A 25961-nucleotide genomic window follows, 5' to 3' on the forward strand; every position below is an offset into this window, starting at 1 on the left:
GGACCTAGAGCCCTTTACTCTGTCTACTACTCAGCAAGTGGGTTTCAGTTTGATAAGAAAAGACTTCCTGTGGTGGAACTGAAAGGAAGAGGAAGGAGCTAACCCATTCCTGCCTAGGAGGTTGTGGGAGAAGGAAGATGGCCAGAGCTTTGTGTCCACTTCATGCCCTCTGGCTTCTGGAGTGGGTGCAGCTGCTCTTGGGACCCGGTGCTGCACCTCCAACCTGGGCCTTGAACCTGGACCCGGTGCGACTCACCTTCTACACAGGCCCCAATGGCAGCTACTTTGGGTTTTCATTGGACTTCTACAAGGACAGCCGTGGGAGGTGAGCCTTGGGGGACTCCCCCACCATCACTGCATCTCTGGGTCTTGAGTTCCCCATTTGTGATAGAGGTTGAGCAAAGCAATTTCTAGGGTCTATTCGGGCTGAGTTCTTGTTAGGAATACTGGGGAGGGACTAGCTCAGGTGAAGGTGTCAACGAGAGGCAGCACTGGGGAGCTGGGCAGAGCAAGGACAAAGGGAAGACAAAAGTTGATGCTTTATTTTTTCCCCAAGGGTCAGTTTTATGACCCACTCCACCCTCATCCTTTTGAAATACAGAGAGGAGCACATGTCTTAAATTGACTTGCAGAACTATGAAATTGTCTATCCACACACCCCCCACCTTGCTTTTCTATTCCAACCCCCTCATCCCCATAAAAATTATAGATAATTGAAAAGAAGCAATAGGGCATTCATGGTTGGGATGGATCAGGCTGCAAAATCAGACAGCTAAGATTAGAGTCCTGGCTCTTCCTCTTGATGGGAACTACCCTGAGCTAGTTACTTATTGAAGTGGACACTAATGTCCAGCTTCAGGGAGCGGCAATGGCAGATGGCCTTCAAGTATCAGCCCCTTGGGAAATTTCCTCTGCTGAAGAGAGCCACCTCCCCCAAAGCTCCCCCACTTCCAAATGTGGCCTAGGAACAATGACTGATCGATGAGGAGTGTGGAGAGAGGGGAAAGGTAAAGGTCCGGCTCTCTCACCTCAACTCCAGACAGTTCAGAAGGGTCCTTCTAGCTCCAGAGTTCCCAGGGCATTAGCCCATGGCTGTTACTGGGCCTGAATCTCAGCTCCGCTCCCTCCTCTGCCCACTCGTGCTTCTTTCCCCTCCTTTCCACAGATATTGGTCTCATGGGCATTACTTAAACATTCTGCAGACTAAAAAAAAAAAAAAATAGCATTTTTTCGAGCACTTGTTACGTATTATTTGGGTGGCACTGTGCTGAATGCTCCTCTTACGTTTATTTCATTTACTTCTGACAGCATTTATTGGTTGGTATTGTCCACCTTTTATATACGGTACAGCTGTGAGTTGAACCTAGATCTACTAGAGTCCTCAGAGGTGTCAGCACCCCACCACCCACTTTAGAGGTGACCACTAGCTTAATTCTTCGCCGTTAAAACTCACCCTCAGGAAGGGATCTGATAACAGTTCAGACAGACATATTAGGGTGCATATAAACCCATGACTTTTGGCGGCAGGTGTTGGGGAATGTAGATGTGTAAAGAGTTTAGGAGGTCTCTAAAGGCAAGGATATCAAACCCCTGGTTTTCAAATCGAACCAGATGGTTATGGTCTCAGCTTTACCCTTAATTCCGCGAGTTGCTGTGGGCATATGATTTCCCTCGCTGGAAGTCAGTTTCACTGACCATAAAATGAAAAGACTGGCCTCTATGGTCTGTGAGGTTTCATTGAGGAAAAGATGACCCAGGGACCCCGCCCCACCAAGGCACACTGCCCTCCCGGGTAGTGCTCCCAGCGCGGGCACTGGGGAATGCGGTACGCCGGAATCCGCGCAGCGCTCACCTAGCTTTCTTATGCAGCGTGTCCATCGTGGTGGGCGCCCCACGGACCCTGGGCCGCAGCCAGGAGGAGACAGGCGGCGTTTTCCTGTGCCCCTGGAAGGCCGAGGGCGACCAGTGTACCTCGCTGCCCTTCGACCTCAGTGAGTCTCGCACAAGGAGGGAAAGGGAGGGGCTACAGGGAGAGCGGACAGCTGGGCTTCAGCACCCCACCCCTTCTTGTGCCCTCCAGATGATGAGACGCGAAGCGCAGGCACCCAAACTTTCCAAACCTTCAAGGCCCGTCAAGGACTAGGGGCGTCGGTCGTTAGTTGGAGCGACATCGTTGTGGTGGGCGCTACGGGACTGGGCTCAGGGAGCAGACAGATGGCGGGGACACGTGGAGGGGGGGAACCCGAGTCCCGCCCCTTCCCCACTCTCCTGTGGCCCTGCTTCAGGCCTGCGCCCCCTGGCAGCACTGGAACGTCCTGGAAAAGGCCGAGGAGGCTGAGAAGACGCCCGTAGGTGGATGCTTCGTGGCTCAGCTGCAGAACAGCGGCCGCGCAGAGTACTCGCCCTGCCGGGCCAACATCATGAGCCGGGTTTACCAGAAAAATTACTTCAGTGAGCTCTGCTCTCCGTTTTGGCTCCGCCCACTCACGGTGGTTTAGCCCCACCCTTAATCTGATCCTTCCCTCCCACCAGCTCCCCCAAACCCTGCTTCCAGCCTGGCATCGCCCAGTGACCCAGCTCCTGGCTCCACCCCGCACGCCCCCGGCCCGGGAGCCGTTTAAAGGCCACGCCACCGTATTACTCCGGGGCCCCGCCCCCATATGACTCCACCTCCCGGCCCCGCCCAGGCCCCAGGGCCTGCTTCTTCACAGACCCTTCCTTCTTGCCTCCTCTAGGCGGAGACAAGCGCTACTGTGAAGCCGGCTTCAGCTCCGTGGTCACTCAGGCGAGTAAGGATCATAAACGGCGTGGGGGAGGCTCCCAAACAGGAACCCCTCTCACCTCCAGGGCTTCCTTTTCAGGCTGGGGAGCTGGTGCTTGGGGCCCCTGGCGGCTACTATTTCCTAGGTACGTGCCCATCCGTACACCTCCCTCCCTTCTCTCGGCCTGGATAGACCCCAGGCGTCTGGGGCCCCACATCAGCTGTCCCTCGCTCCCTAGGTCTCCTGGCGCGGGCTCCAATTGCCGATATCATCTCGAGTTACCGCCCGGGCACCCTCTTGTGGCACGTGCCCACCCAGCAGCTCACCTTCGACTACAGCCACCCAGAGTACTTCGACGGCTACCGGGGTAACCCTGGCACCTCCCTTCGAGGCTTCCCAGCACTCTGTCACCGCCGGTCACGTCCTGCCCCTGTGGGAACTCCCCCTTGCCAACCCTGGCTGGCCAGCTCCAGCGCTAAGGCGTCCCCATTCTCTGCTCCCGCAGCTCCCCTTCCCCACCCTCTGCAGACCGCCCAGCTCCCATACACCCCACCTCGACCCTCCCGCCCTGGATTCGCTTCACGGCCTAGGGCAGGTCTCGGTGGCCTCGATTTTCCCGTCTACACAATGCAGGATTTAGACAGTCTCCTCCCTCCCGGCCCCCTCCTTGCTTCACCCTCCCGGAAAGGCTAATTCGCGCTGTGTCTTCAGGGTACTCGGTGGCTGTAGGCGACTTCGACGGGAATCCAAACACTACAGGCAAGAAATTCGCTTAGGGGCGGGGGTTGGGGAAGCCCGGGAAGGAGCACCTCTAAGACCCGCGCCGAAATCTCCCTGGGATGAGGAATGGCGGGCGGGAGGCGGGTAGAGATTCCAAGGACCTCACTGGCTGGGCTCGGCTCTCCCCAGAGTTTGTCGTCGGTGCCCCTACCTGGAGCTGGACCCTGGGAGCGGTGAGTACCCTCTGCCCACCGCTCAGTGTCCCGAAGGCACTGACTTTACTCTTCAGCCTGATACCCCCAACCTAAACCTCCTGCCCTTCTGCGGCGGGGGCGACAATGACGCGCTCCTGTGCGTTGTCCGCGCAGGTGGAAATTTTGAGCTCGTACCACCAGACGCTGCACCGGCTGCATGGAGAGCAGGTGGGGGTCGGGTCCCCTTGTGTGGTGGCCAAGGCTGGGGGATTGAGACCCTAGAATATTCCGCGGGACATGGTGGGGGCAAAGTCCAAGAGAGGGTACCGAGTCCGGGGACAGAAAGTAAGGTGCGGCCGGGCTTCCTGCAGATGGCTTCGTATTTCGGGCACTCAGTGGCCGTCACTGACGTCAACAGGGACGGGTGAGAAGCTGGGCGCCCCCACCCCTACCCAGTTGGGTCCCAAATTACCAGAGGCGTTGACTGCCCTCGGTCTCCTCCTTTCCTAGCCCTCACTCCCACGTGACCACCGAGGGCAGCGGGAAGGCGAGGGTGGGCGAGATTGGGCTCTGGCCCGCAGCGTCCCCCTAGCCCCCCTCCCCACATAACCACCCGTCGGGCCTGCAGGAGGCATGACCTCTTGGTGGGCGCGCCACTGTACATGGAGAGCCGTGCTGACCGCAAGCTGGCCGAGGTGGGGCGCGTGTACTTGTTCCTGCAGACTCGAGGCCCTCACGCGCTGGGCGCCCCCAGCCTCCTGCTGACCGGCACGCAGCTCTATGGGCGATTTGGCTCAGCCATCGCGCCTCTGGGCGACCTCAACCGGGATGGCTACAACGGTAAGGGATGAGAGGAGCCCCACTTGCTACACAGGGGTTTACAGCCACAGTGATCATGGATTTGACCCGAGGGCAGCAGGAGCCAGGAAGGGCTTTGAGCAGGAGAGAGTTAAAGGAGACTCAGTGGGGTTTGTTTGCATTAGTCCAGGCAAAAGGTGGTGACCGCCCAGATGTGGGCTTTGGCAGCGGAGTTAGAGATGAAGGTGATTTCAAGATATTTACTACTTAGATTATTAGGACTTGATGGGTGAATGGATGTGGGGCTAAGAGAGAGAGAAGTTGGGTGGGTGATGGTTCTCTTCACTGCCTGGAACTCAAGCCATGCAACAAGTCTGGGGTGAGATCAGCAATTCAGCTCTGGACTTGTTTGATTTTTTTTTTTTTTTTTTTTGGCTGTGCCGTGTGGCTTGCAGGATCTTAGTTCCCTGACCAGGGATTGAACCCGGGCCTCTGGCAGTGAGAGCATCGGGTCCTAACCACTGGACTGCCAGGGAATTCTCTGTACTTGTTTGATCTTGAAGGGCTTGGGAGCATTAGGCAGACGTATCCAGAGAACATCTGGGTGTGGCTTCCCCCACTTCCAGCAGAGAGGTCTGAGCGGGAGATAGGGGATTGGGGAGAGTCAATGAGGTCCTGGGAGCTTGCGAAGTGTGAAGAGGCCCAGGACAGAGCCCTAGGGAGCAAGAGCATTTAGGGGACTCCCAGAGAAAGTGAGTCTGGAAAGGAGACAGAGGAATGTTCAGAGAGGTAGGAGGGAAACCAGGAGATCTGATAGCCCAGAACTCAAAGGAAGAGTGCTTTAAGCCGGAGGAAGTTGGGTCAGTGGCTCCAGATGCTGCTGAGAGGTACAATTAGATGGGGCTGGAGAAGTAAGTACTCATGGGCTTTAACAAGAAGGAGGTCATTGGTGACAGTGACAAGAACCGATTCAGGGCTGGGTAGGGACCAAAGCCAGAATGCCAGGAGACAAGGTATGAATGGAGGGGAAGAACTGATGGCAGCCAGGGTAGACCACTCTTTCAACCAGTTTGTGAACGGAAAAAGAGAAAGGTGATTACTGAAAGGAGATGAGGGTCGAGGGAAGGTTATTTTAATTTCAAAGAATATGGAGTAAGTTGAATGTGGAGGAAAATGATCTTATGGGGAAATGGGGGCATGCAGTGAGCTGGAGGAGGGTCCCTGCAATGCCTGAGGGAGGCAGGGGTGGGATGCTCAGCCCAGTGGCAGGTGTAGGAGGGACACCTATTCCAGGGTCATATGGGGAGAGGAGGAAAAAGTGGGTGTGGAGTTATAACACAACAGTTGGGCTGCTTCTCTTTGTGAATGAAGTGGGGGGCTAGGAGCTTGACTGAGTGGAGAAGGTTTGAAACAGGTGCTGAGCAGAAAACGCCAAGGGACTGCTGGGCAGCACCAAGGTCCCTAGTGAAGGCTGGAGGTCAGGAATTCATGGTGCTCCATATGGTGGGGTCTGGCCAGGCTTGCCCAGGACTGGCAATGGGGCAGGATGGCTGAGGATACAGTGAGGGTGACTGAATGATCAGAAAATAAATGAAGAGATGAGGAAGCCAAAGGTCAGGAGACAGTGGAGGCCCAGGGCCTGAGGACGAAACTGGTCTGATGGTCTATTTGGATGAATTCTGTGTACCTCGATCAGAAAAATCAATAAAGATTTTTAAAAGAAAACAACTGCACAGGAAACATAGCATAAAGTCAGAAGACAAAGGAAAGACAATTACAACATATATATCAAAGATTTTAGTTGCTGTCACATGCGAAGAATTCTTACAGATTAATAAGATTATGATGATTATTAAACTTTCAAGAGTGATCTTAAAAGTTATTAGTGATGATGAGCCCATGGTATGACTGTGGATTTGCATGGTGGGAGTGGAATGGGGTGAAGACCCCCAGGTGAAGAAGGGGCAAATATTTAATAGGTCTTGGTTACTTAATCTTCTGGGACTCTATTTTCTCATCTAAAATGGGAATAATAATGCCTAATTTTCAGGATTCAGTGAAATCACGTCATTATATTTTCCTCAATAGATAGTGAGGGCTGTTATTGTTTTTACAATAATCGGACTTGATGGGTCTCCCTCCTACCCAATTGTAAACTCCTGGAGGGCGGGGCAGCTCTCTCCTTGACCCAGACCTCTGCATTCCTCTCCTGGTCCCCTGGAGTCTGCCTAGAGAAGGAGCTCAGGAAAGTTTTACATCTGGAGAGACTGGATAACAAACAGCCACCCCCTTTCTGTTGCTCCTTCCAGATGTTGCTGTGGCCGCCCCCTATGGGGGTCCCAGCGGTCGAGGCCAAGTGTCGGTGTTCCTGGGTCAGAGTGAGGGACTTAACTCACACCCTTCCCAGGTCCTGGACAGCCCCTTCCCCACAGGCTCTGGCTTTGGCTTCTCCCTTCGAGGTGCCACAGACATCGATGACAATGGATACCCAGGTGCCCCTGGACTGCCTCCAGCTAGACAGGAAGGGCTCTTGGGCATTAGCTGGAGATGCTGAGACACAGCCAGGGGCTTGAACCTGACCTCGTGCCCGACTGAGAGCTCTGACCTGTCTGTGGGGCTGGGGGGCCAGAACAAACCTTCTATGGGGGTGGTAGTGTGGGGAAGTGCTGGGAAGATGAGGTGAGGACGCCATACCCCCTCTAATTAACAATTCTGACACCTCCCTTCCTTCCCACAATGTCCATAGACCTGCTGGTGGGAGCTTACGGGGCCAACAAGGTGGTTGTGTACAGGTGAGCACTGACTCCAGGGGCGGGGAGAGGGAGGACCCACACCATCAGAGGAGACTAGGCCAGGCGGGGCCACAAGGCAAGCTTCCTGCATCCCACCAGGGCTCAGCCAGTGGTGATGGCCACTGTCCAGCTTCTGGTGCAAGATTCGCTGAATCCTGCTGTGAAGAATTGTGTCCTGCCCCTGACCGAGACACCAGTGAGCTGGTGAGGAGACAGAGGGCGTGGGCCAGGCAGGATCTGGGACCTCAGTGTGGGGACCCTATAGCCCCTGAGCCCCATTCACATCTTTGCAGCTTTAACATCCAGATGTGTGTGGGAGCCACTGGACACAACGTTCCCAAGAAGCTGCGTGAGTGGCACCATGGGGACAGGAGGGAGGTGGACCTGGGCTCCCCTGGAGGCTGGCCGGGGAGACCCTGACTCTCCCTGCTTGCCCGGCCAGACCTAAATGCTGAGCTGCAGCTGGACCGGCAGAAGCCCCGCCAGGGCCGGCGGGTGCTACTGCTGGCCTCTCAACAGGCGAGCACCGTCCTGGGCCTGGATCTGAGCGGAAGGCACGGCCCCACCTGCCACACCACCAAGGCCTTCCTCCGAGTATGCCCGGCTGGGAATGGGCAAGGCTGGGTGTGCAGAGCCTGTTCATCCAGCCCTGGGGCATTGGGCTGGGTGCTGCACGGGGTGGTCAGGGGGACACACGTATGAGGGTACATGGTAGCAAGATGGCCTGACTCTTGCCCCCTCACTAGGATGAGGCCGACTTCCGGGACAAGCTGAGCCCCATCGTGCTCAGCCTCAATGTGTCCCTGCAGCCTGAGAAGGATGGACTAGCCCCTGCTCTCATGTTGCATGGAGACACCCACATCCAGGAACAGGTAGGGGTGGGCAGGTGCAGGCAAGGGAGGTGGAGGACCCCTCCACCCAGAAAGTCAGGGTTAGGGTTAGTGTCCAAATCATATTGTGAACACCTCTAATCTCTGATGTTACTCTCAACCCTGCTGAAAACCCCCAAATCTCAATATCCCCTATACCCTCATGTAAACCCCAAATGTCGATGTCACCTCTAAACTCTGATATAAACCCGTAAACCCTGATGTCATTATCAAAGCCCTGACATCATCGCAAACCCTGATGCAAACCCCCAAGCTCTGACGTCATCTCCAACCTCCTTTTCCTTCTCAGACCTTCTAATTCCCTAAGCCCTGATGTGCCCCCAAACTTACCCACACACCTGATGTGCCCCCTCTAGACCCGCATCATTCTGGACTGTGGGGAAGACGACCTGTGTGTGCCACAGCTCCAGCTCACTGCCAGCGTGTGAGGAGACCTCCCGCCCTACCCAACCCTGGCCCTGTCTACCCCTATGACACCCCCTCCCCACCTGGCTCCTGATACTCTGTCCTCAGCCCCTCTCCTCCTCCCAGACCCTGGGCTTGGACCCAGCCTCCTCGGCTTTACTCCTTTCTCCCCACAGGACAGGCTCCCCGCTCCTCGTTGGAGCCGATAACGTGCTGGAGCTGCAGATGGAAGCGGCCAACGAGGGTGAGGGTGCCTACGAGGCCGAGCTGGCCGTGCACCTGCCTCCAGGTGCACACTACATGCGGGCCCTCAGCAACATCGAGGTGAGGCCCCCACCCCGGGGCACAGTCGGGGACCTGGAAGGTGCAGGAGCCTTGATTCTCATCTCCCACCTGAGAGCTCCCACTTCTCTTATGCCTTCCTTTAAAAGCTGTGATTTTTTTTTTCTTTTTAATTCGGAAGAGAACATTTGCTAATAGCAAAAAATTCAAGAACTCAATTATAAAACCCAAACCAAAAATGGCTCAGGAAATAAATGTTAACAGGAACCTCTGTTAACATTTGGTGAATTTCCTTCCAGTCTTTTTTCTCAGCATCAACATTTTATTTATTTATTTTATTGACATAGTTTATAATAATGGGGTTATACTCCATGTAATGCTTTGTGGGTTTTATTTCCAAAAAAAAAAAAAATCATTAAAAAGAGTAAGGTGCTGCAGTAATACATAAAGTGGAATGTGACAGTCCTTGAACTCCCACCCTGGCATCCTCCTCTCTCTGACTTTCCAAGGGAGCTTAACTATATATGGGATGCTCTGTAACCATCTTCTTTCTCGGGGCTGCCTCTCTGAAGGGCTTTGAGAGGATCATCTGTAACCAGAAGAGGGAGAATGAGACCAAGGTGGTGCTGTGTGAGCTGGGCAACCCCATGAAGAGGAACGCCCAGGTGAGGCTGCCCAGTCCTGGGTGCTGGGTCTCCTCCACCAGGGGTTCATAGACAGCTGGGTTTTAGGGGCTGGGTTTGGAGTCAGATGGCTCCAGGCTAGAATCCTGGTCCTCCCACTCCCTAGCTGTGTGTTCTTGGGTGAGTGACACCCTTTCTGAGTGGGCTTCTGAACAAAATGGAGGTAATAATGGTGACCTTGGAGGATGAGGTCCACAGGCCACATTCAGAGTGGGCATTTGGGCAGTGACTTTGGCTCTCCCCATGTCTCAGATAGGAATCACGATGTTAGTGAGTGTGGGGAACCTGGAAGAGGCTGGGGAGCACGTGTCCTTCCGGCTGCAGATCAGGAGGTACTAGACTGGGACACTCCATTTCCCTATCTGATCTCCACACAGAGACCCTCAGACACCCTCCATACATAAGGGTCTTCTGGGATGCCTGCTCTTTAGACTTCCCTCTTCCCTTTCTTCCTCAGAGACTTGTTTCTGAGTTTTGGAGCCCTAGGGGAAGTTCTTGTCTAGGTCTAACTTTAGTGTGGCATGCTGTTTGTGGAGTTAGCTCTTCCTGAGACCTCTGAAATTCTGGCCCAGCCCCAGAGAGTCCTCGTGTTCACTGGCCTGGTGTCCCTGATCTGTCTCTCCTCATCCCCCTCCCTTACAGCAAGAACAGCCAGAATCCAAACAGTGAGATGGTGATGCTGGATGTGCCAGTTCGGGCAGAGGCCCATGTGGAGCTGAGAGGGTGAGAGGCCAGGGATGGAAAAGGGAGTTGGTAGGCACAGCCCTAAGGTTCCGGGGTCCTGGGCAAAGCCCCCCGCCAAGTCAGGGGATCAAGCTCACTCTGGGAGTGTCGGGCCCCTGCAGGAACTCCTTTCCAGCCTCCCTGGTGGTGGCAGCAGAAGAAAGCAAGAGAGAGAACAGCTCGGACAGCTGGGGCCCCAAAGTGGAGCACACCTACGAGGTAGGGAGGAGCCTCCGCGCCCCAGGCTGGAGTAGGCGGGCCCCAGGGGCTGGGCTAGGTGCCGAGCCTCCTAACATCCTGCCGCCACCACCCGCCAGCTCCACAACAATGGCCCTGGTGCTGTAAACGGCCTCCGCCTCAACCTCCGCCTCCCCGGCCAGTCCCAGCCCTCCGACCTTCTCTACATCCTGGATATACAGCCCCGGGGAGGCCTTCAGTGCTCCCCACAACCATCTCCCAACCCCCTCAAGGTGAGAGCCTGAGTGAGTCCTCAGCCCAACAAACAGGGCCCCTCTAGGAGGGCTGGGAGATGGGCAGAGTGTCGGACCTGATGGCCTCTTTGCCTTCTCAGCTGGACTGGGGGCTGCCCACCTCCAGCCCTTCCCAGGCCTATCACAAGCGGGACCGCAGACAGGCGCTCCTGCCGGAGCAGGAGCAGCCCTCGAGGCTTCAAGGTCCAGTTTTTGTGGTGAGCAGGTTCTGTGGTCTCCAGCTGCGGCCTCCCTGGTGCCCAGGGGCAGAGGGGATGGGAGGCAGGGACGGAGAGGGGCGGGGGGTGTGATGTAGGCCTCGTGTGGGCCACCGTGGTCCCACAGAGTCCTCCAAGTGAATAGGAAGGCTTGTGCTGGGCTTGTGTCTGGGGCAGGGTGGGGGGCACTTGCATATTTTAAGGTTTCCAGTACATTGAAGAAAATGAATAAATGCCAAAGCAGGTTTACAGAAAGGCTGGGTATTGAACGCTGTGTGATTGACCCACTTCTTTCCTCCCTCTCCCTGCATCTCCGGGACTGTGGGAGCAATCTCATTCAGAGATAACGTCCCAAGCTTGAATTTGAGTCCCTTCCCGAGGAGGAGGCCCGGCATGAGCTCCCTAACCCCCCAGCCCCCTCTGTCTTGGGTCCTACGGTGAGAGGGTGATGGGTCAGGAGGGGCTGGGGACCAATGACACATCCCCTCAGAGCTGCGATTCGGCGCCCTGTACTGTGGTGCAGTGTGAGCTGCAGGAGATGGCGCGCGGGCAGCGGGTCATGGTCACGGTGCTGGCCTTCCTGTCGCTGCCCAGCCTCCGAAAGGTGGGCCGGGATGCGGGCGGGCGGGCGGGGCCCTCTGGAGGCGGGCACTGAGTGTGTTGGGGGAGGGCGGGGCTTCGGGGGCGGGAGAGAGTGAGGGCAGAGTTTACTTTGGAGGGGACGGGGTTAGGCTGGGGGCAGATCTCCCCAGAGGGGAGTCTGGGGCCGGTACTCCCGCAACCAATAGGCCTCGTGTAAATGGCTTTCACCGCCACCCCATCCAGAGGCCCCTGGATCAGTTTGTGCTGCAGTCGCACGCTTGGTTCAACGTCTCCTCCCTTCCCTACGCCGTGCCCGCCCTCAGCCTGCCCAGCGGGGAAGCTCTGGTGAGTGTGGAAGGATGGTGGCAGAAAGGGCTCCCGCGGGTCTCCCATTGGCCTTCCCCTGTGTCCCTGCCCAGCAGGATGGGGGCGGGGCCTCCCTGGGTCTGCGGGCTGGGACAAGTAGGTGGCTTAGCTGGGGGTCACCAGCCCTGCAAGTCTGAGTCTTTGGGAAGGTCTGCATCCCGGTGACTGAGGAGACCCGCGGGTCTCCCCTCAGGTGCAGACACAGCTGCTTCGGGTCTTGGAGGAGAGAGACATTCCGATCTGGTGGGTGCTGCTAGGCGTGCTGGGTGGCCTGCTGTTGCTCACGTTCCTGGTCCTGGCCATGTGGAAGGTGAGGCGGGAAGGGAGGGTGGGTTTCGGGGTGGGGGGGAACCCCGCAGGGAGGCAGAGGGAGATGGTGGCCCAAGTAGGTGACCCAGGGTCCATCTGATCTCCGTCTCCACTATTAGAATGTCACTCTCTAGAGGACCTCTTCCAGGTCACAGATCCCTGGGAGAGGTGGCACCTGAAGAAACTCTAAGGCCTTTAGACCCATTCCCTCTGAGGGCAGGAGTCCCAGGGAATGAGCCCTGCCTTCAGGAATCCATTGGCCACCGAGAAGGACAGGGTTCACCTCCTCCCTGCTCTGTCCTCTCCCCCGCCCCCGACTGAGGTGGGAGACCCAGGTCTGATCCAGACCCCGCTTCCTGCTCCTTGTGAGGCCCTGCTGGGTCACTCCCTCCTCTGCGCCCGGACAATATGTGAGCCGTTCTCAAACTCACGTGTCCAAACCCTGGAAAGCCATAGTGCTTTTAGGGAAAACCACACATTAGACTTATAATAATCAAATATATACCATCACACACTTGAGTCATATAGAGACATAATCATCAGTACTTAAGAAAAATTCAGGCAAGAAGAAACAAAACATTAAAAAAATTTTGTTACCTGCATTATCTCTAAATGGGGAAAGGCCTCCATTTGATCGTATAGTGGGGTTTGTGTTCTGTGCTGGTCCAGGACGAGGACCTCGTGACGGGCTGGTTTCCAGCATACATCCTCCACTGCTGCTCTGGGGCCTAAAGATCACCTTTACACCCTGTCCCCGGCCCCTGTGCACCCCCAGGTTGGCTTCTTCAAGCGGAATCGGCCACTCTTACAAGAAGATGACGAAGAGGAGTGATGAGCCCATGCATCTCTGTCCTAGCAGGAAGGCTGGGGGTGATGCCTGCTCTGTCCCTTCTTCTCCAGCAAGTACCCCCAGCTCTGGTCACCCATGGGTTGGAGCTGTTTCATGGCGGGCTCCTGATGTCCTTCCCCACCCATCAGAGCCAGGTCAGCCCTTTCCTGCTGCCTAATAAAGAGGTTGAGTCCCAACCCCCAGCATGATGCCTCCTCTTGGGGTCAGAGGAGGAGAGGGGGCCTGAGGTGACGTTGGGATGGGGAATCTAGGGCTGGCAGAAGTGTGAGCAGAGAAGGTCTCTGCCAGGGCAAAGGGTGCGAATTACTGTCTTTGGGGAGCGTCAGGGAGTAGAGAGTGGGGGTGGAACAAGGGAGAAAGGGTGGCAAAGCCTCCAAGTGAGACTGGAGGGGGGTGGGGTGTCAGGGTGACTGGGTGGGATGGGGGTTGGGAGCATCGAGAAGGCAGGCTGCGTCCCTGGTGGGTGGCTATAAACAATATTTTTTCCATGATTTTGAGGGAATCAAACCTCAAGATGATCTGAGATTTGGAGAAATAACACACTGTCCCCACTCATAAAAGAAGGTGCCTAAAGCTGTGCTCAGAGTGAGGAGGGGCAGAAGGAGACTGAGTAGCCCTCAGTCTGAGGAAGGCAGAGTCATGGCAGGGATGGAGAGCAGGCATTGCTCTCCGGCCACCCGCTGTTTGCTGTTCCTTCTTCCCCGCCAAGGGGAAGGGTCTTCAGTTAGGAACAAGGGCACAGGTGGGGAGCTCACAGGAGGGCTGGGAGTGGAAGACAGCCATCCCACCGCAGAGACTGGAGTCAGCGGATAGAGGTGGGGGGTCCTCTTGGAGACCTGAGAGGTTGTTGGTTCATGAGTTCAATATTTATTGAGCACCATGGACCTGGTACTGTTCCAGTGCTGGGGTGGAGCAGTGGACAAAACAAGGTCCCTGAGCTCATGGAATTTACATTCAACCAGGAGTAAAGAATAAACAAATTAATGTATGGTCAGTGGCAGTCAATGCTGGGAGTTGAAATAAAGATAAGGAGATAGTGATCGAATTCAGTGGGTGTTGGGAGAGGGCTGACATTTTAGGGACAGTAGTCAGGGAAGGTCTCTCTAATGAGGTGAGCAGAGAGATGAATGAATGAAGCAGGCAGCTGGAGGGAATAAAGTGTTCTAGACAGAAAAAGCAGCCAATGAAGAGGCCTGAAGTGGGAGCAGGCTTGATGTATTCAAGTAAAAGAAAGGAGGCCCCTGGGCTGGAGGCAGGAGAGGGGTCCAGACGAGGTCAGGGGTGGGGGCAGGGAGGCAGAACCTTGTGGCTGTGGCCATGGGGAGGACTTTGGACTTGATGCTAAGTGTTGGGGGAAGCCACTGATATACAGACTTACCTCACAAGAGCTGCTGGTATTTGATTTTACCCAAAGGGGTAAAAGGTAAATTCTGAAAAGAAGAGAACAATTTGACATCCATGCATGGCAAGTTCCAGAACAGGTTTCTAGTTGTGTGACTGTGACCATTTAGGAAAAGAGTAAGCTGTGATCCTTGAACACCAGCCAAACTCCCTCTCCCCTCCACCATTGTAATTGGATGGCCCCAGACAATTTATCTTGATCCAGCAAAGCATTTGGCATTTGTCCTTATAAACAAGACAGAAATGTGAGCTGAATGATAGAGACTCAGATTTAAAACCGAACAATTTTGATAAAGCTGAAGGAGATCTCTATGGGGGTGTCCCAAAGCTCCGTCCTTCCGCTGCCTGTGATTGTCATGAGTCCCTTGAATGGAGGCAGCGAAGCTGCTCTTCACCCTGCAGATGGCTCCGGGCTGAGAGGCAGCTCCAATACAATGGGTGATGAAGCAGATTCAAGGCAGCCTTGACAGATTGTAAAGTTGGGTTGAAACCAACAAGATGAAATTCACCAGGAATGAGTGCTAAATCCTGCGTTGAGGTGGTTACATAAGACTGGGAAATCTGAATAGATGGAAATTTATGAGAAAGAATAAAAGAAAGAGAAAAGGAGGGAGAATGAGAGAGAGGAAGGAAGGAAGGAAGGAAAGAAGGAGGGAGGGAGGGAGGAAGGAAAGGAAAGAAAGAAAGAAAGAAAGAAAGAAAAAGAAAGAGAAAGAGAATGAAAGAAAGAAAGGTGGTTTTGTTCACAAGCTCACAACAATGTGTCCTTATGTCAGGAGACCCAACCAGGACCTAACCAGGAGAAAAGCCTGACCTCTGGGGGACGGAGTTCCTTGCCCTAAGCATCCAGTCCTATACAGGGCACCATATTGTGAGAAAGAGGTGACAAGCCAGAGAGAACCAGGAGAGGGATAACCAGATTAGATGAGGGTTTGACCACCCAGAAGTTGAATGATGAGGACAACCAGAAACTGGGAAGAAAGAGCGCTTGGCTGGGGCCCGGGCAAGCTTCCAGTGTGGGATTCAAACGTGGGGTTCCAAGCATTATGTTTGCCCAGCGATGGATCTGCTACTACCTGGGCGGTGGTGAGCCCCCACCTCACGCTGGGCCACCAGTAGCACCATTTATTGTGCCCCTGCTCCAGTCAAGCACATGCTAGACCCTTTACGTCATTATCTCTTTTAATTGGTACAATAACCCCACGAGGTAGAGATTATTACAACTCTCATTTTAAAGGAAGGCTGTGGAGCAGAAGATTAAGTAACTAGCTTACGGCTCAAGAAGAGGCAGAAGCTAGACGAGAACCCAGACTGGGTGATTCCCAAGGGGGCTGCGCCCTACCTTCCCAACATTGAGCAGGTGTTTGTGCGGAGAGAACTGGGTAGTTCTTACAGTTTAAGGAGACACTTACGACAAACCCTTTGTGTTGTAAACAACAGTCATTCTCCCTCTCAAAATTCTGCAACAGATTTCCGGGGCTCAGGAACTCTGAGAACCCCTGTGATTGGACCCTATTCGCTACACTCCCTAGCAGCTGAGGTTCTGGGCACGCGGCGGGGGCTTCGGGATGGGCTGTGGACAGCGAGGGGGCGGTGCCCGGAGTCCCGCGTGGTGGGGCGTCGCCTGCAGGGGGCGCTGGCGGCGGCTCCTGGCGGAGACAATCGCACTGAGCGGCCGCCGCAGCAAGAGCTGGAACGCGAGCGGGAGCCCGAGCCGCGCGGCGCGGCGCAGAGCTGGGGCTGAGCGGGGCCGGCCGAGTGGGGCCGGGCGGGAGCCATGGGCCATTAGGGCCGGGCCGAGCCCCGCGATGCCGCCGCAGAGTGGCCCCAGCGTCCTCGCGCGGCTGCTGCCGCTGCTGGGGCTGCTGCTCGGCGGCGCCTCCCGGGCTCCCGGCAAGTCGCCGCCGGAGTCCCCCAGCCCGCAGGGTGAGTGTCGGCCGGGAGGGGCAGTGATCGCGGGCCTGAGCCCCCCACCCCCGCGATCGGGCCCCCGCCCGCCAGCCCCCTCTTCGCGGCGCTCGTGAATTGGGGGGTGTTCTATTCCCTGGATTTGGGTGGGGGGAGCTAGGCGACCTGGGGTCCTCGCTTACGGGGGAGAGGAGGGAGGGAGAGGGAGACCGCCGGGCGGGGGTCTCGGGGAGACACAATGGGGAGGGCGGGGGTCCCCAGGCTCCGCGCCGTCGCCCCCTCCCGCCTTGTTTTTCTCCCTCCTGGTCCGCGAGGCGCTGCTGCCTGAGCCATTGTCTATCGAAGACACCCGCCCAGGGGCGGGCTGGGGCGGCCGCCCGCTCTGCAGCCCCCAGCGGGTTCCTCGCTCCCGACCCGGCTGGGTGGGAGCCCAGGCAGCGGCTGCCACCCTGGGCCCGGACGGGGGCTGGGCGCCTAGAGCTGGGTTTGAAGGGGGGAGGGGAGAAGGGGAGTGGGTGAGGCGGTGGGCGGATCGGCTGCTCGAATGGGGTTCTTCATCCCGGAGTCTGACAGCCCCCAGACGGCCTCCCAGGTTCAGAATTTGGGGTGCACCAAAGAAACGCTGATGGGCTCATGATGGAGGAGGGGCTGCAGTTGGGGGGCTGTCTGGAAAAAGAGGTACGTTGTGATTCCCAGCTCAAGGCGCATGGCAGGGCTGTGGTGGCGGAGCCATGCTGAGCTGGCTAACTGGCCGTGGACAGGGCCGGCTGGGAGGGCAGGTGCCTGGGTCCCCGTCCAGCAGGCCTCCAGCCACTCCTGTCCGCAGCCCCCCCCAGGTCACCCCCTCCTCATCTCACCTCTGCATCGCAGTGGAGGAGACCCTCCCAGCGCCTCACGGGCCCAGGTGGGTGTGTGAGGTGGGAGCAGGGCGGGCTCCTGTAGCGGGAGAGGTGGGAGAGCCGGACCGTGACTCCCTGCCGACGCCTGGGTTCTCAGGGGCCTCCACCCACTCCAGCCCGCGCCCGCCTCCCAGCCCCTGGCCACGCACCCCAGCCACTGTTCTCCCCACTCCTGCCTCTTAGCCCCAACCCTGCTCTCCACTCTTCGCCTTTCCACCAAGGAGCTGACAGGAAAAGCAGGGGGGGGGGGGTTGGATGAGGGAAGTGGGGTCCGGATGAAGGGAGGGGGTCGGATTTCCTCCTGGAATGAGGCAGGGCTGAAGCCTGGACAGGCGGATCCTGTATGGAATGTCAGGCTTTGAGGAATGGGGAAGGATCTCCTCGGCTTCAGTCTTCCCTGCTCCCTGCAGGAGAGGAGGCTTTGATGGGTAGGAAGGGGCCCTGTTTTTTCAGGAAACCTCTCCCTCAAGACCTGCACCTCAGGGGAGGTGGCCCAGGGAATTGGCTGGAATAGAGCCAGGAGAGGGGGTTCTCCCAGGCCACTAGCTGGGGGCCCAAGTTGAGGGAAAGGGGAAGGGCACCTGCCCACCCCCTCCCCAGCTTGGCACTGATGCCTCCTCAGGCCTTACCTGCCCACCCCTGTGTTATTCCCTAAGGCCCCTCCCCTTTGCTAATGCTCTGGCCCTTGAACCCAAGGCATTCCTTCAAATGACCATATTCCAGACTCCTGGGTCCCATCTTCCCAGCTGCTCTATACAGCTGCTCCTAGCCTGGGGTAGGAGTGGGGAGTCGGCAGGCCCCTCTAGCTTCTCAAAATTCCTGCTGGGTGGCCGGGAGAGGGGTTGGTGGTGCGGGGAGGCTACCGGTTCCCCGGAGAACCAGAAAGCAGGAAAGGTTCGAGTGTGTGCAGCCACCCGCCGAGTTGGGCTCTGGCCTGGGAAGCGACAGGGAGGTGGGCTCAGGCGAACAGCTGGATGGGATGCCAAGGGCAGGCGTGGTGCTGGCCCTGGGGTTGGTTGAAAGCCTGAGACAAGACACCTGTCGCTGTTGAATGTCAGGCTCCACCCGTGAGGCCCCGTGACCTCCACATGCCCTGCTGCCCTCGGCTCCGGGGTCTTCCTCCCGTACCTGGCCTCTCCTAGGTTTGTGTCTAGCACCCAGCCCACTCCCCACCTCCCTCCTGGGCCCCACACTGAGGCCTCTGTACCTTTCCAGGCATGACACCCACTCCCATTATTGGCAGCAAGGTAGGGGTGAGTCACGTTCCTGAGGAGGGGCTGTGCTGAGTGGGAAGAGGTAGATGGTGCTGTGGATCAGAGAGGCTGCCTGCAGAATCCACGAGAACAACTCAGGGCTGGTCCCTACCCTGTCATCCCATCTGAGCTCGGGACACCCGCAGGCCAACTTGGCCAGACCATCTTGAGGCCAGGGATAGGGGTGGCTGGAAAGAAAGACTTGGACTTCCCTTCCCAGCCTCCTCCACACTGGTTACCCTTGGGCCTGGGTCGGCCCCCCCAGATCTCCTTCCCCTTGCCAGGGCCCCAGCTCCCTGCCCATCTCCTGGGAGGAATGAGGGCGTTGCCATGGTGACTGACTGTAGCTGACCAGCTGGGAGGGGGCTGGCAGTCCATGTGAGGGGGAGGGGTCAGGAGGTACTTGTTTGGCCTTAGGGGTTGTGTGAGTCCCTAAATCTGAAGGGAAACAGGTGTGTGCAAAGGATTCTGGGCAGAGGATGAATGATGGGAATGGCCAACCTGCTGGTGTCCCCTTCTCAGTTTTTTCTTGAGAACCCAAACTCTGACCCAACCCCCCTTCCTCCCTTCCAAATGGCTGAAACTTGACCGCTCTCCTCTCCACTCGCAGATCCCTGGTTCTCCGGTTATTCATCCTTTCTCAGCCCTCCTTCCCTCTCCTCTCCCTGACACCAGCCCCATAGGGTCCAGTGGTTAAGAATTTGGGTCTAGAGACAGACTCCCTGGTTTGGATCCCAGATCTCCCACTTTACTGTAGTACAAGTATCTAAACTCTTTGAGCCTCAGTTTCCATATGGGCTAAGACATCGAGTCTAATACATCACTGACTGTAAGTTACACCATTATTTATTTCATGTGCCAGTAAAAGAGGAAAAAAAATGCTGCCGATTATGATTATGACATATCGATCATAGGTGTGGCCTGAATCCAGAAGTGTTAAAATGTCAAAATGTGCATGTGTCAGACTTGATGAAATATGCTAATAGTACCACCTACCTCACAGGCTGATGTGAAGTTTAAATGAGGGCTCTATAAATGCTGGCTCTTATAATACCTTGTCTAGCCCGGGCCCCAAAGCCATGCCCAACCCACAGCCCCCTCCTCTGAGCTCGAGGCTCCCCCCAGTTCTCTCATGCCTCCTCCTTCCTCCTCACTCCCCTCACCCCATCTTGCCCACAGAGATTCTGATCAAGGTGCAGGTGTACGTGAGCGGGGAGCTTGTGCCCTTGGCCCGGGCCTCAGTGGATGTATTTGGGAACCGGATGCTGCTGGCCGCCAGCACCACGGATTCAGAGGGCGTGGCCACAGTGCCCCTCAGCTACCGCTTGGGCACCTGGGTGCTGGTCACTGCTGCCCGCCCTGGCTTCCTCACCAACTCTGTGCCCTGGCGTGTTGACAAGCTGCCCCGTGAGTGCAGGGGCAGCTGGAGGGGGTGGGGAGCAGCTGACCCCATCAGCCCCTTCCCAAAATAGTCCTTGGGGGCGGAGAGGGCAGGCTTTCCAGCAGCTGCTGCCTGGGCTGGGGTATGCACAGGGGGCTGAGGGAGGATGAAGCCACTGGGATTCAGATGGTGGGAGTGCCAGCCTAGGGGAGGGGGGGGGCTTTCTCTGGAGCTGACATACCATCCCTCCTGCAGTGTACGCGTCAGTCAGCCTCTACCTGCTGCCCGAGCGGCCGGCCACCCTCATCCTCTATGAGGACCTGGTTCACATCCTCTTGGGCTCTCCTGGTAAGACTCCCCGCTCTCCACTCCCCCACCCCTCCACCCACACCAGCTCCTCTTCCCTCTCCCTGACTGGGTATAGAGAACTTCGCCTGCCACATGTTAGCTGGGTGCCCTTGGGCAAATCACTTAACCTCTCTGAGCCTTAGTTTGTTCGTCTGTAAGATGTGAACAATTGATAGTATCTACATCATCAAATTTAGGTGAGGATTAAATATCATCAAGCATGTGAAAAACTTCATAGAAGGTGGTCAGTAAATGTTGATTGTTACTGGGGCTTCTCGTGGTTTCTATTCTCCCTCTACTCCTACCATTAGAATTCCCATTTCCTGCCACCTTATCTTCAGTGGATCCACACGTATTTCTTGTGCACCTACTGGGTGCCTGGCTATGTCAGGAGCCAGGGTCATTCCACAGGCATAGAACACCTATCAAGTGCAAGGACTGGAGCAATCCCACAGTGGCCCTTGTCCACCCACCAGGCTTTCGGTCTCACCCAACCAGTACTTCCTGCAGCACCTGTGCTGTGCCAGGCATCGTCTCCGGTGCTGGGGAATAATGGTAAGGAAGAGCAGAGTGGCCCCCCACCTGGTGGAGTTCCCCGACGACTAGGAAGACAGACAGAGCATTGCAAACGCTGAGATAATTACAGATCACGCAGGGCAGGGGAGCGGAGGGCAGCTGCTTTCAATACTGAGAGGACCCTCACGTGGGAGAATAGCAGGGTGAGGGGATTTGGCCAAGGGAGCTGTGGGACGCGGGGGCTCGGGAGTTGAAGGGGGAGCAAAGGCACCTTTGCTGGAGAGGAATCAAGATGCAGGGGCAGAAGGGGACCGTGAGGGTGCAGGGGATGCTCTGGTCTGGCTATGCAGGATGGGGACGTGGTGTAGACTGGTTGACGAAGCCAGGCAGAGGGTAAATTCCATCTGGCTAGTACTAGGGAGCCACTGTGGGTTCTGGAGGGAGAGCCTCCCCTCCCCAATTTATATTCTTATCTTGAACCCTTGTCCCCAATTACTTTTCTGGTTTGCTCCTCTTCCTCTCTCTGATCCTGAACCAGAGGCTTCTAAGATGTCTTTGGAGGTTTCTAAAATGCCAAACGAACCCGAGCTTAAACCCTCCCACGGCTCCCACTGCTTTTGGCAGAAAGCCTAGACTCTTTCACAAAGCTGGCAGCGCCCTCCAGGGCCTGGCGCAGTCACCTGCAGTGCCCCGACCAGCAAGCCGCCTCGTGCCCCTGGGCCTCTCTCCTGTCAGTCCTCCTGGAAGTCCCTTTCCACTTTCTTTCCCAGCTGACTCTTACTCACACTGCAGGGCTCCGCAGGGCATTCCCGAGCTGGGCAGGCCAAGCTCCCCTTGCACCACGCTATTTGACCACCGAGGCAGGATGGAACGGTTGGTGAGAGGAGGGGCCCTGGCACCAGACTGCCTGGGCTTCAATCAGGCTCCAGTGACCTTGGGCAAGTTACTGAACTTCTCCCGCCTCCATTTCTGCATCTATAAAATGGGGCTGATAATAAAGGCACCTACCTCAGGGACTGTTGTGCTAATTTCAGGGGTTAATATAAGTAACCTGCTTAGAACAGTGCCAGCATATCTTAAAGCTTAATAAATGTTAGCTATTACCATATTATATTGGAATACTGTTTATACATCCCCTCTGCTCCAAGCCAGACAGACAGACAGACACACACACACACACACACACATACACACACACACACACACACACCCTAAGTTGTCAAATGCAGTAGCCACATGTGGCTATTTACATTTGAATAAATTAAAAGTTCATTAAGCGTTTTAGAATTAAAAATAAATGCAGTTCCCCAGTCGCACTAGCTACGTGTCAAGTGCTTAACAGTCCTGTGTGTCTAGTGGGTACTGTTACAGGCAGCAGGACACAGAACATTTCCATCCATAGCAGGAAGTTCTAACAGGTACTGTAATGAACAGTGACGCACTAGACTGTGAACTTGAAGGCAGGGAATTGTAAATTGCATCTTATTCCTCTTTGTATCCTCACAAACTAACACAGTGCCTGCCACACAGCAGGCAATAATAATTGAGGACCTGAACCTCGTCATTTTATAAATTAACATGGAAAGAGTGTTTCCGAGAGAGCAAGTAACTTGCTCGGGGGTCACACAGCCAGGACCAGAAGATTACAGGTCCATGTCCCTTCTAGGTTATCATTCTAAGCCTGCCCAGTTCTCTCCCCAAGTCACCACCCTTCCTGGCCTTCCCAAGTGGCCTAACCCATTGGCTCCCCTTCTCTTTAGATAATTGCTTTCTGCTCTGGTCCCTGGGGACCCTTGTCCCTGGCCAGGCCACTGCAGCCCCTCTTTCCATCCAGGTGCCCGCTCCCAGCCCTGGGTGCAGTTCCAGCGCCGGGCTGCCCGCCTACCTGTCAGCTCTACCTACAGCCAGCTCTGGGCCTCGCTCACACCTGCCAGCACCCAGCATGAAATGTGGGCTTTCCCTGCCTTCCTGGGCACGGAGGCCTCCAGCTCAGGTATGCTGGGTGCCAGCCATGGAAGGGATGTTCTCCCCACCAGGCTTTAGCCCTCATCACTTGTGTCCCCTTCCTGCAGGCAATGGCTCCTGGCTGGAGCTGATGCCCGTGGCTGCTGTGAGCGTGCACCTGCTGGCAGGTAATGGGACAGAGGTGCCGCTCTCAGGCCCCATTCACCTGTCCCTGCCTGTGCCCTCGGAGCCTCGTGCCCTCACTGCGGGCACCAGCATTCCAGCCTGGAGGTTCGACCCCAAGAGTGGTGAGTGCCTCAAGGAGGTGCAGATGCTAGAGTTTGGGGAGAGAAAGTAGGACTTAAGTTGGGGGGACACTGAGTGTGATGAAACCCTTGCCTCTCCCAGGGCTGTGGGTACGCAATGGCACTGGTGTGATCCGGAAGGAAGGCCGGCAGCTCTACTGGACCTTCATCTCCCCTCAGCTGGGGTACTGGGCGGCTGCCATGGCCTCCCCCACGGCTGGTGAGAGTGGGGGGACAGCAGGGGTGGTGGGTAGTAGAAAGGGAGGCTGGGAGAGTGGACTCCTGAACGGCAGGAGGGACACCCACACCTGCGAATGCTAAGCTCTTGCCCCGCACAGGGCTGGTCACCATCACGTCGGGCATCCAGGACATCGGCACCTACCACACCATCTTCCTGCTCACCATCCTGGCAGCCCTGGCCCTGCTGGTGCTCATTCTGCTGTGTCTGCTCATCTACTACTGCCGGTGAGTGCCCCGCATCCCCTCCGACTGCTTCCCAATCCCCCAGCCTCCTCTCATCCCAGGCACTGACTGAGGCCAGCTCCATGCCTGGTCTTGTGCTGGGTGCTCGAGGCCCCAAAGATGCATAAAACACAACTTCGATCCTCAAGGCCTGACAGGAAAGCACTGCATATGCACATGCAAAGACCAAAAGACGGGGGAGAGGAAGCAGGAGCTGCAGGCCAGGCCCCTCCAGGGACACTCTGCAGCTGCTTCTACCACCCAGCCCTCACTTTCAGGGGTCCTCAGGCCACACATGCCCCTGGGTGGCTTAGGTGCTTCTCCCCGGCTCTCACTGCACCTGCTATGTCCCAAGGAGTGCAGTTTATGCCGAGGGAGGCCCAAATGGGCACAGCTGCTGGCTGCTCCCCCCACAGACTCTCAAGCTCTTTCCGCACACCTCTCCCAGGACCCATCTGGGCTCCCCAACCTCTCTCTTGAGTCCCAGGCACTGTCCCCACCACCTCCAACTATATCCATTCCCCATCTTCCAACTGCGGGTTTAGGGAGCTGCTCTGGCCTCCACCCTTTCCTGACGGTCCCGCTCTGCCCCCTGTCTCCAGGAGGCGCTGCCTGAAGCCGAGGCAACAGCACCGCAAGCTGCAGCTCTCCGGGCCCTCTGACGGTAACAAACGAGACCAGGCCACCTCTATGTCCCAGCTGCATCTCATCTGTGGGGGACCCCTGGAGCCAGCCCCGTCGGGGGATCCCGAGGCTCCGCCTCCAGGCCTCCTCCACTCAGCCTTCTCCAGCTCCCATGACTTGGCCGCCTCCCGGGACGACTTCTTCCGTGCCAAGCCGCGCTCCGCCGGCCGCCCAGCCGCCGAGCCTGCGGGTGCCCGCGGGGGCGAGGGCGCCGGGCTCAAGGGCGCCCGCTCCGTCGAGGGTCCCGGCGGGCTGGAGCCAGGCCTGGAGGAGTACCGGCGGGGCCCCCCGGGGACCGCGGCCTTCCTGCAGGAGCCGCCCTCGCCGCCACCGCCCTTCGAGCACTACCTGGGCCACAAGGGGGCGGCCGAGAGCAAGACCCCCGACTTCCTGCTGTCTCAGTCGGTGGACCAGCTGGCGCGGCCGCCGTCGCTCAGCCAGGCGGGGCAGCTCATCTTCTGTGGCTCCATCGACCACCTTAAGGACAGCGTCTACCGCAACGTCATGCCCACCCTGGTGATCCCCGCGCACTACGTGCGCCTCGGCGGCGAGGCGGGCGCAACGGGGACGAGCGACGAGCCGGCCCCGCCCGAGGGCGCGGCCCCCGGCCCGGCGCGCCCTTTTCCCCAGCCCGACCCCCAGCGCCCGCTGATGCCGGGCCACTCGGGCGCGGGGGGCGAGGGCGGCGGGGGTGGCGGCAGCGAGGGCTGGGGGAGTGGGCGCTCGGCACCGGTCAGCGGCTCGGTCACCATCCCGGTGCTGTTCAACGAGTCGACCATGGCGCAGCTCAACGGGGAGCTGCAGGCGCTGACCGAGAAGAAGCTGCTCGAACTGGGCGTGAAGCCTCACCCGCGCGCCTGGTTCGTGTCCCTCGACGGGCGCTCCAACTCGCAAGTGCGCCACTCCTACATCGACCTGCAGGCGGGCGGCGGCGGCCGCAGCACCGATGCCAGCCTGGACTCGGGCGTCGACGTGCACGAGGCGCGGCCGCCGCGCCGGCGGCCCCTGCGGGAGGAGCGGGAGCGCACTCCTGCTGCCGCCCCGCCGCCGCCGCCGCCGCCGCCGCCGCCGCCGCCGCCCGCGCCCCCGCGCCTGGCGCTCAGCGAGGACACGGAGCCGAGCAGCAGCGAGAGCCGCACGGGCCTCTGCTCCCCGGAGGACAACTCGCTGACACCGCTGCTGGACGAGGTGGCGCCGCCCGAGGGCCGGGCGGCCACGGTACCCCGGGGGCGGGGCCGCAGCCGCGGGGACAGTTCCCGCAGCAGCGCCAGCGAGTTGCGGCGCGACTCGCTCACCAGCCCGGAGGACGAGCTGGGGGCGGAAGTGAGCGACGAGGCGGGCGACAAGAAGAGCCCGTGGCAGCGGCGGGAGGAGCGGCCGCTCATGGTGTTCAACGTCAAGTAGCACCCGGCCTGGCGCCGCCTCCGGGCCGGCCCCCGCCGCCTCCGCCTGGGCCCGCCCCCAGGGTGCGTGCTCCGGGGGGCCGCGGGGCCCCTCGCCCTTAGCCCCCAGCCCCGGCCTGGAAAGATGCCCGGGGGCCTGCGGAGCTGTCCGGTGGTATGTGCTGGGTAATGTCTCGGGAGGGACCCGTGTCTGCCTCCGAGAGGGAGGTGGGAGGGGTCCAGACCCCCGATGGGAGGTGCTGGGGAGGAGGGCTGGGTGGGGGGAAAGCAGTGCCTGTATAAACGTGGCTGTACATAGAAAGCTCTATCGTGGGAAAGCAGGAGGGGCACCTGGGCCTCAGCTGCTAGTGTGAGGGCTGGGAAGGGAGGGGCGTTCTAGTGGACCCCTGGGAGGGGAGGGGGTGCCGCTTGCC

General features: G+C 57.7%; 2 protein-coding genes across 4 annotated transcripts; both read left to right on the plus strand.

Annotated features, from left to right (window-relative positions):
* Positions 1 to 122: 122 nt before the first annotated feature.
* Positions 123 to 13220, plus strand: ITGA2B (integrin subunit alpha 2b; the record flags this gene model as incomplete). 3 transcript variants are annotated; one of them, XM_082680064.1, is made up of 30 exons in its annotated part: positions 123 to 325; positions 1870 to 1991; positions 2081 to 2178; positions 2286 to 2451; positions 2736 to 2785; positions 2862 to 2907; positions 3001 to 3129; positions 3474 to 3521; positions 3672 to 3715; positions 3851 to 3904; positions 4048 to 4100; positions 4305 to 4516; positions 6784 to 6966; positions 7221 to 7266; positions 7366 to 7470; positions 7560 to 7615; positions 7709 to 7860; positions 8013 to 8138; positions 8513 to 8580; positions 8738 to 8885; positions 9416 to 9508; positions 9779 to 9858; positions 10169 to 10249; positions 10372 to 10468; positions 10567 to 10719; positions 10821 to 10937; positions 11428 to 11541; positions 11763 to 11864; positions 12079 to 12195; positions 12970 to 13220. In XM_082680064.1, 30 exons carry the CDS (start codon positions 138 to 140, stop codon positions 13024 to 13026), a joined length of 3105 nt encoding a protein of 1034 aa, XP_082536190.1. The 3 variants fall into 3 exon arrangements, with proteins under 3 accessions (XP_082536190.1, XP_082536191.1, XP_082536192.1); XM_082680065.1 differs by having other exon boundaries at positions 138 to 325; positions 11407 to 11541; XM_082680066.1 differs by lacking the exon at positions 12970 to 13220 and adding an exon at positions 12864 to 12926 and having other exon boundaries at positions 138 to 325.
* A 3033-nt stretch (positions 13221 to 16253) lies between these two features.
* FAM171A2 (family with sequence similarity 171 member A2) lies at positions 16254 to 25549 on the plus strand (the record flags this gene model as incomplete). The annotated part of the gene is made up of 8 exons (XM_082680069.1): positions 16254 to 16371; positions 19685 to 19912; positions 20142 to 20234; positions 22585 to 22743; positions 22823 to 23002; positions 23103 to 23219; positions 23338 to 23464; positions 24064 to 25549. 8 exons carry the CDS (start codon positions 16254 to 16256, stop codon positions 25547 to 25549), a joined length of 2508 nt encoding a protein of 835 aa, XP_082536195.1.
* Between the last annotated feature and the right edge of the window lie 412 nt (positions 25550 to 25961).

Source organism: Grampus griseus (assembly GCF_964374135.1).
Source record: "Grampus griseus genome assembly, chromosome: 20".
NCBI lineage: Eukaryota > Metazoa > Chordata > Mammalia > Artiodactyla > Delphinidae > Grampus > Grampus griseus.